General features: G+C 38.8%; 1 protein-coding gene across 1 annotated transcript; it reads right to left on the bottom strand.

Moving 5' to 3' along the window:
* Positions 1-303: 303 nt before the first annotated feature.
* LOC136834162 (uncharacterized) lies at positions 304-675 on the bottom strand. The gene has a single exon (XM_067096427.1). It carries the CDS (start codon positions 673-675, stop codon positions 304-306), a length of 372 nt encoding a protein of 123 aa, XP_066952528.1.
* Positions 676-9,986: the final 9,311 nt, after the last annotated feature.

Below are 9,986 nucleotides of genomic sequence, written 5' to 3' on the forward strand. Positions count from 1 at the left end.
ATCCGAGGAAGGTACTGGGGTGCAATTTACTCCTGCTGCTGCGACAGCTGAAGCATTGACTTTGCCAATAATTTGTACTATCTGTCAGAGCAGTTCTTTGATTTCTGCAGCGAGCTGGGAGATGGCTGAATTTTCCATCATCTGGACATTATTTTCCAAGGACTGGGACACATGGGAAGAAGTTTTCATGGGCGTGTGTGGCTCGTAGTTTATGGTAACCAACTCAGACACTGGTTGTGAGGTTGCATTGGGGGGCAAGCTTCCGCTGAGGTCACAAGAATCTGGAATAGACCCTAGTAAATTTCAGGCAGGCTCTCTTTCCGGCAGCGGTAGCAGGGCCAGGCCAGGCGAAGAGACGGGGGCTGGACTGGTATCTCCTGAAGGGAGATCTACGTGCTTCTCTGCCACTGTCACCAAGGTAGGGCCAGGCACAGGGATTAAAGCTGGATGTGGCTCTAGCACTGTCACTTTGGCAGGGCTGGGTGTAGGCTTTACAACTGAAGTTGGCTTGACATCTGGGATGGACAGAACATGGTACTGCTCTGGGCACTCAAGTGGCACTGACAGGGAATTTGAGTCAAATTTTGTCTCTCCTAGAGGGAGAAATGGCGTGTGCTCTAGCACTGGCACTAAGGCAGGCCAAACCGTGGGAATTAGGTCTGGTAAGAGCTCCATTTTTGAGATGGGTACAGCTTGGCACTGCTCATGGCACTCATGTGGCACTGGCAGTGTTTTTAAGGCAGGCTGATGTAGATTAACTATGCCTGCTTGCGATTGTGAGAGGACAGGACCTCTCCATTATCTTGGATACAATGGAGATAGGGAATCCTGTCCCAGAAGGAGATCATATCCTCCAAGAATATGTTTTGCAACTGCGAGAGTACAGATGCAAATTCTGTGAGGTCTAGTGACCCTCAAACGAACTGCTGAAAGAATCAATTTTACATTGGTGATACTATCTATCATGGTAAGATTGTGTTTCTCAATTTTAGCCCCATAAGGGACTTTGTCTTCCAGTATAAGGGAGATTTGTGCGCCAGTATCTTTGAATGCTTGTACCTGATGTGCATGGCAGTGACCACGAGAGGGTGGTACAAATATTGGACCTTCGATTGGAGGGCTAAGGGATGAATTTTTGTCTGCCAAAGCAATGAAAGGAGTAACTATTTTTAGGGCAACGCTTCCAGAGGGAGGAGTGCCCATAGACCTTACATGCCATGCAAAGAGCTTACTAAAATCTTTGTTAGGAGCTGCTGCAGGCTGTGGAGCTTACCTTTGTTGATCAGAGCTTGCTTTGCAGTGGTTCCTTTTTTAAAGTGGCACTGGGATTCTAAGTGCATTTTCTTTTTACAATAAGTGCACACAAGTTTTCGATGAGAACCCATTCTCAGGTTGGGCTTGTGAGGAAGTAGTGTAAGTAGGTCCAAGTTTCATGTCCATTGTACTGTGCTGATGATGATGAGTTTCTGATTCATCAGCTATCCAACAGCATTCAGCAATGGTTGTTAGGCATTTCTCTTATATATATGTGGCGAGTGTGCTTGCAGGGTAGTGGAAGAAATCCTCCAATTGCACTTGGTCAGAAAGCTCATCGAGCGTTGTGACATTGTGAGATTCTAGCCAACGTTTGTAGTGTCTACCTTTGTGGTAATTCCAATCCGTCCAGGATTGACATATTTCCTTGGGTAAGCTGCACCAACATTGTCTCCAACAGTCCGGTGTTATCTAGTATGCTTTATTGACAGGCCTCCAGACTACGGTAAGATCTTATTCTGTGGCTGTCAAAACATGCAGCGCAACTAAACCTTTTCCACCTTGTTTAATATTAAAGCTGTCTCTGTTGCACTTGGGGTGAAATTCTCAAAAACCTTCTCTATGTGATCTAGTCATGCATTAAGTTCAGTGTCTGACCATTTCTGGAAAAGTCTGCTCATACTCGACAGTGTTGATGGTGTTGGGGGGGTGTTAGTGTGAGTAGGATTCTCTGTCCTACGTTGAGTGAGTGCCATGGCATTCATATGGCAAGCTTGCTCAAATGCTAACTGATGGGTGTGCTGTTCTTCCCTTGCTTGCCTCTCCACTTTGGCAAGAGTGACTTTCTCCCTAGCTAGGTTTACCTCATGCTAGTGTTGCTTCTCTTCATGTTGGCGTCATTGCTCCCCCTTCTATTTTTCGGCTTCAGCAAGGGCAGCTTTCTCTCGAGCCAAGTTTAGCTCGTGCTAGTAGTGCTTCTCCTCCTTCTCCCTTTCGGCTTCTGGAAGGGCAGCTTTCTCCTGAGCCAGGATTAGCTTGTGTTGGCGCTGCTTCTTCTCCTTCTCTACTCTCTCCTTCTTTGTTCTAGCTACCTGTTCATCTATCCAGCCAGTCAGTTGCTCTCCCCTGAGACCCCTATTTTGTCTGAGCCCTTGGAAGGTCTGGTAATCTTTGGCACAGGTAGACATGGTTTTGGTTGGAAGTGTACCCAAATAAGTACTAGGCCACACTGTTGGTGCACGGGAGTGGCTAGAATGGTGAGTGCCAGACCTACGTATGATGGTTGATTTGTAGAACAGACTAAGTAATATGAAGTGAGAACTAAGATGGACCCACATATTGCGAGTCTGCAGAGCCACCAAAGTAGAAAGAGACTAGGTAATATGAAGTGAGAACTAAGATGGACCCATAGGTTGTGAGTCTTCGGAGCCACCAAAATAGAAAGCAGGAGAGAAGGGCCAGGACAAAAGGGTCCTCAGACAGGGCATAGACAAGACTAAAGGAATCTGGTCAGGATGACAAGGCAGCGTTTGGGCACTAAGACAAGGTGAGGGAAATAAAAACCACTTTCTGGTCCAGGGTGACATAGATTTGTTCACACAAACGTTTGTGGCACTAAGGCAGATGCTTGGTGGTGGCTGTGGTGATAATACCTGAGGCCAATTAGTATGGGAGTGCCAGCGAAGGTGGTACTCGTGGGAAGTTTTGGGTAGTTTTAGGAAATCCCACAGGAAAATGACTGGCAGAAGTTCAGTACCAAGTGTTTTCACGTTTTTAACGCACCGTCCTGGCACAAATAAGACAGATGAAAAGAAGGTTACAAAGTAAACAAAAAGAACAGGAATGCCACACGGTTAATGTCAAAGGGTAATAAAAAGAAAGATAAACCAGGATAATCCAGGATCAAGCAGTCACAAACTAAAACCGTAGACTAACTACAAGAGATACGAAAGTTTAGCCATACAAAATCCAAAAGCATGTATAAAATTGAATAGTAGATGTTTAATAGCCAAAGGGTATGTGATGATCGTCTTTCAGAGACCAGCAGGTTCGAACCAAAAACAAGCAATTAGGCTGTAATGACTGATGAAAGGTGCAAACAAAGGAGGAAGGAGCAGAACAAAACCAAAAAAATGACCTTAAAATTAATTTATTTACAAAATATACAGGCGAGTCAGGTTCCGTTTAACATATATACAAAAAATGAGTCAGTAATTAATGAACATAAAAATGATCAAAAAAATCATAAGCATGAGCAACTCAACAAACATTACAAATGACCAATACAATAGGCATTAAACAGAGTCATTAAAATATACATGTAAAACCAAACCAATAATCCTTCCAAAAACAAATTAATAAAGAATTCAAAAGCATCCTAATAAACAATATCCAGGCAGCAAGAATAATTACATAAATAAACAGGCAGCATACATATAAAAAGCAAGCGGCACAAAACATAATACAAATAATGGAAAAGCTGTAAAATACATAAAACAATAACAGTAAAATGAATGCAGGAGATTAACACAATTAAGTAGACTAAATTCTAAGAGTTGTCAAGACAGTCACCACTGTCAATGAGGTTGCAGCCAAACGCACAAATTCGTCATGCCGAACAGGAACAAATACACACACAGATGACCAACAACGGTTGAGCCATTGAAACGCCATTTGCTGCTGAAGGAACAAGTCCTCACACAGATGACCAGAAACGGTTGAGCCATCGAAGTGCCATTTGCTGCTGAAGGAACAAATCCTCACACAGATGACCAACAACGGTTGAGCCATCTAGGTGCCATTTGCTGTCGAGCTACTACTCATCTGCTGCCCTGGACCTGACTCTCTTCCGCTCTGAACCTGACTGACGCTGTCGAAGACTACGTGACAGACATCAACTCCTCCAACAAAGAAAAAGTACAAATAGGGAAGGAGGCAACAACCTACCAAGGGAACAAGGGGCAAACGATTGTTTTCACAGGGTAATAAACAAAAAGGTAATTCGGGATAATCTGTGATCATGGGGTCACAAACTAAAACCATATGCTTAACCATAAGAAGTACAGAATCTTACCCATTCAAATTCTAGAGACATGCATAAAACTGAATACTATTTTGATGATATTTATCAACAACTTTTTTAATTGTGATGAATCTCTGTAGAGACTATTTAGGGAACCTTTGATAAATTATATATACATTCCATAAACAAAAGAATGTCATGTCAGTTGTTGTTTAAGTTTAAGCCAGCCTTGTGCTGCCACAGGCTCTTGCTCCTGGAGCAGACCGTAACCTACATCAGTGACCGTATCAAGTCATATATAAATGAAAAAATCACACAGGAACTGTCTTGCCGTCAGAGGAAACTTGTACTAACGTTAGCCTTCCTTCCTACCTTCACCCAGCTCTCTCTCTCTCTCTCTCTCTCTCTCTCTCTCTCTCTCTCTCTCTCTCTCTCTCTCTCTCTCTCTCTACCTTTCAGTCAGATCAGAATTTAACAGAATAATTTCACACACACACACACACACACACACACACACACACAAACACAACTGATGAAAGATATGTCAACAGGTCTACGGGGACAAAGTGTGGTTTGTGCATCCGTACAACTTCAGTTACCAAGGACTGTTTAGTTGCCTAATTATCATCTTGTTTTCCAGACTGGTATTCGATAGTTATCGCATAAAACCTAGAGGTAGGTTGTCAACTGCTTCAGAATATCTGTAAGTTATTAAGATACAGTGTCCCTTGGCTGCAAAAATGTTAAATTATTATCACGATGGTAATTTTAGACACCGTAAAACGAGCCGCAACTGTTTTCGGTTTCCTGTGAATGTTAACGAACCCGCTTCAGTTTCCTTTGGTGTTTCGGAGGGAAAATGTAGGCCGAAGACTGAATGCTCTAATATAGAAATTGTCGACATATGGTGATTTTTTTTAGTTGATTAAGTACTTAGATATGATGGTGGTAATACCTCTGGGTACTTAAGAATTTGTAATTTACTGGCAAGGTATAATAAAGATGTTTGGTTTAAGATGAACACTGAAAAAAATTTGGTGATTTCGTCGTGAGTAATTCTTTAATGGGGGTTAGTTTTGTCACAGAAGGATTTGGTTTGCTGATACGCATGCGTGGATGGTGATGGATTTGTTTTGTCTCAGCGATGAATTAGATATTGATTTCCGCAGTTATGCCCGTAACTGCCAATTTTGTTTGTGGATTAAGTACTTAGATATATTGATGGTAATACCACAAGGTACTTAAGAATTTGAATTTTATTGGCACGGTATGATTAAGATACGTTTGGCTTTAGATTGACACAAAAAAAAAATGTGGTAATTTCGACGCAAGTAGTTTTTTAATGAGTGGGTAAGCCTGCCACAGGAACATTTGGTCTGTTAGGCTACTCCTTTTTTCCATGGCAAGAATTACAAGGTCTGACTGGTGTGGTGGTAGAAGTTATATTTTGAAATACATTGCTGTATGACTGAATGAAAGTAATTCTGTTACGTTTTAACACATCTGTTTAATTTTTTGGATGTACTAAACTGATTATAGGGTTTGCAGTGGGAGGCGTTTAATGAGACATGCGAGTATGTCAACGATTCCTCTCATGTAGCAGTAGGAAGGTAGCTGGAACTTCGCCTTGTGCCTCTAATTTTAAGCCCTGTGGGTTTTCAATGTTGATTTTATCGAGGTAATAAACAGTTATATTAATAATTCCCAAAATTATGATAAAAATTCACATAAATTCTGATAAAAAATTTATGTTATAGTGGATTTGGATTTATTGTTGTAGGTTAACCATATGTCTGACAACGCATGGAATAAAAGGTGGAGTGTCAGGCGAAAAATGAGAATTAATCAATATAGAGCTGAAGGAAAGGGTGACGTAAAAACGAAAATTGCATTTATTTTGTCCGTGTTCGTATGTCTGTTATAAGGTAAGGGTTTGATTTTGAGCTGCAAACCTTTCTGCAATGACACAGAGGCCGTGTGCAAAATATTGTCTGGGTCTGTCAAACGGTTCATATTTCTATAGTGGGCAAACAAATATACAAACATTCACTTTTATATATATATATATATATATATATATATATATATATATATATATATATATATATATATATATATATATATATATATATATATATATATATATATATATATATATATATATATACACACTCATTCATATACTATGAATTGGATAACTTTATTCCATCTAGCCAATAAGTCCTTCATTCTGGAAATACGAAGAAATAAAAATTCTCCATGTTTATAAATGCTGATAATGAATTAAAAATATGATATTGGAAAGTTATCAGAACTCTGATTCTGAGGGGAAAGATGACGTAGATAAAATGTTAATTCCAGAATATACAACAGAACTTCATAACTTTTATTATTCACGGTGCGAAGGAATAGAAAAGAACTGTAATGCTGTTATGTATATATTTATTCAGAAAGAGCAGACGGCGTATGCGGAAAATTCACTGCCAACAATTCACCGCTACACATCGCCGTCAGCAGTCCACTGCGAAAACTTACTCACCATCAAACAAATTACCATCAAGCAATTCATTGCTAACATTTTTATTTCTTACTTTTTCAAATACTTCAATAGCCTTTTACTCTGACCTTAGTCAGTTCCTCGTTGGACGGGTCAATATCGTTCTCGGCTAGCACTCTGCTGGGCCTGCGTTTGATTCTTCGGCCGGCCAATGAAAAATAAGAGGAATTTATTTCTTGTGATAGAAATTCATTTTTCGGTATAATGTGGTTCGGATTCCACAATAAGCTGTAGGTCCTGTTGCTAGGTAACCAACTGGCTCTTAGCCATGTAAAATTATTCTAATCCTAAGGGCCAGCCCTAGGAGAGCTGTTAATAAGTTCAGTGGTCTGGTTAAACTAAGGTATAATTTTTTCTGACCTTAGTCATTTTGGTACCAAACAACCTGTCCCCAACACTTAACAGTTTTGCGCAGGAAAATTAGTTACAGAGGTTTTGGAAATAGCCCCTCAGTTTATTCAGACGGAGGAATATTGTCTTCTTTCACGTAGATATTAGTAAAACAGATTTAATATATCCTTTCGAGGACCCATTTGTCCGCTTGAAATTTGGGACTTAGTATAATAACATGACTTGCCTCAAGCAAACAATTTCGCGTGAAGGGTGGCACCGGGCATTTGGACAACGGATGATTGCTTGCCATCCCAACATTCTGAAATTGTTAATTGTTTTAAAAAAGAACAAATATTAAATGAAGTTAGAATTAAGCAGTATGTAGCTGGTCAAAAACCTGCTTCAAAGAAGCGATTCTGCCCAACGAATTTAGTCTTGCTCAGAAATATATTAAAACGATAGTATTATTTACTATTTGCACCGAATGGCTCGTGACATATCTTACAAATGATTTTATGTAAATAGATATAATTTTTAAAATTTTTATGCTAAATTTCAACCATTTTTTATCTTTATTCTTGCGATCCAGTATATTTTCATCTTTATTGAAATAAATGAAATACATCTTGATTTTACCGTTTTGTTTCAGCATGCTTGCATCTTTATAATAAATAACCAAAAATAAGTGCACACACAGACACACTCGTTTTTTTTTTTTTTTTTTTTTTTTTCTGGAAGTGGGGGATGAATTGCTTGGCGATGATTTTTGTTTGACGGTGACTTTGTTCAGCGGTGGATTATTAACAGTGAATTGTTGGCGACGAATCGCTGCAGGCGATATTTTCGTCAACTCAGCCGATTTATCTGGTAAAGGAGTAGGCATGACCATGACACAAATGCAAAAAGATAGAAAAAAAAATGCGCCTAAGTTTCTTCGACACAATAAATTTTTCTGTACATCGTATAATCAAGTCCACCGAAAATAGATCTATCTTTCGGTGGTCTCGGTATAATGCTGTATGAACAGCGTCCCATGAAACTTTAACTACGGATCGGTGGTGGCCTGGCCTTTATTGTTGCCAGAAGCACCTTTAACATTAAGTAGAATAAAAACTACTGAGGCTAGAGGGCTGCAATTTTGTATCTTTTATGATTGTATCGTGGATGATCAACATACCAGTTTGCAGTTCTCTAGCCTCAGTAGTTTTTAAGATATGAGGGAGGACAGAAAAAAATGCGGACGGGCAATAGTTTTCGTTTCAGAAAGCCAAAAAGGGTCCTGACTTCCTGAATGACAAAAGTTTCAGTCAGATCAGTAAGAAATGAATTTTATTGTCAGCTATAAACCATATCAAGAACTTTCTAAAGAATTGCAAGGTGAATTTTACATATAATTGCGGAATATAACTGATGAATATCAGGAGATATGGATATTTTGCTGATGAACGGAACGGCAACGTTGGTGAGAATAATACACGTACGGGGATATAAAAGGCAAGGCAATTCAGGTAGAAAATTACATTCGAAAATTTGATGTAATTTATCGTTTCTGCTACAAATGATCTCGTATTGAAGGTACTCTTTTCTATCACAAGGACATCCACAAATCCCCTTGGTAATTTTATATGGCTGTCATACATAACACGTAAATCACAAAGCGATTAATCAGAAGAGAGCAGATATCAACAGTGATCAGGAACTTGCCATTTCTACAATTAAGCTGAAAGTACAAGTATTGAACAAAACATATGACGGAATATCTAAGTTTAATACAATAAGTTTCAAGTAGAAAAATATTGAGTGTCTTTTGCAATAGAGTTGCAGTCCTAGATGCGTCATCTGAGGATTATCTGACAAAGAAAAGTATGGTCCGCATTATCATTAGGGATGAACAAAAGTCTCGTGGAAATTAAGTTCTGGGATATGAGTTAACAAGACAGAAACTTCGGATATCATATAAACGATGGAATTTGAAGAAAAAATGAACGTAAAACAGAATGTATTATGTATAGTGAAGTTCAACGAAGCGAAAGAAGGATCAGCGCTAATAACTGGAAAAAAGTCCTGGATGACGTTAACAAAGCCATGTATTCAGTGAGTGATGCTGAGGTTAAACTAACTCCCAGGATTATTGATGAAATGCCCGTGGGTGCAGAGCAAAAGATGGCAACACCTGTCAAACGTTGTGATGATTCAGCAGTGGCGTCAGATGAATACAGACAACGCTGAGTGGAACACTCCTGTTCCGTGTAAATTGCTACACAGACAAGAGTTACAGTGGTAGTGTTAGCTTCATGAATATATATATATATATATATATATATATATATATATATATATATATATATATATATATATATATATATATATATATATATATATATATATATATATATATATATATATATATATATATATATATATATATATATATATATATATATATATATATATATATATATATATATATATATATATATATATATATATATATATGTGTGTTTGTATGTGAGCGTGTAGGCACGTTTGTACGAATGTACCAATATATAGGATTAAAAAACCAGTAAGGTAGAATCACATTTTGAAATAAAAAAACAAATATAAAATAATTCTGTGAGATTTTTATCTTCGTCACCAAAGTTTTGCCGACGCAAACCCGAAACCTTGTCTCTCTGGAGAACGAAACACCCAAAACTGTCCAGTTGACGGCAGGCCTTTCCTGAGATATATGACGCTAACCCGCCCCCACCTCTCACCCCGACAAACCCACCCACCACCTTCCATTTCCTTTCCGACTTCTGGGAGCTTAGTTGGCAATCT

The sequence above is a fragment of the Macrobrachium rosenbergii genome, chromosome 53 (assembly GCF_040412425.1).
Source record: "Macrobrachium rosenbergii isolate ZJJX-2024 chromosome 53, ASM4041242v1, whole genome shotgun sequence".
In the NCBI taxonomy this organism is placed as follows: Eukaryota; Metazoa; Arthropoda; class Malacostraca; order Decapoda; family Palaemonidae; genus Macrobrachium; species Macrobrachium rosenbergii.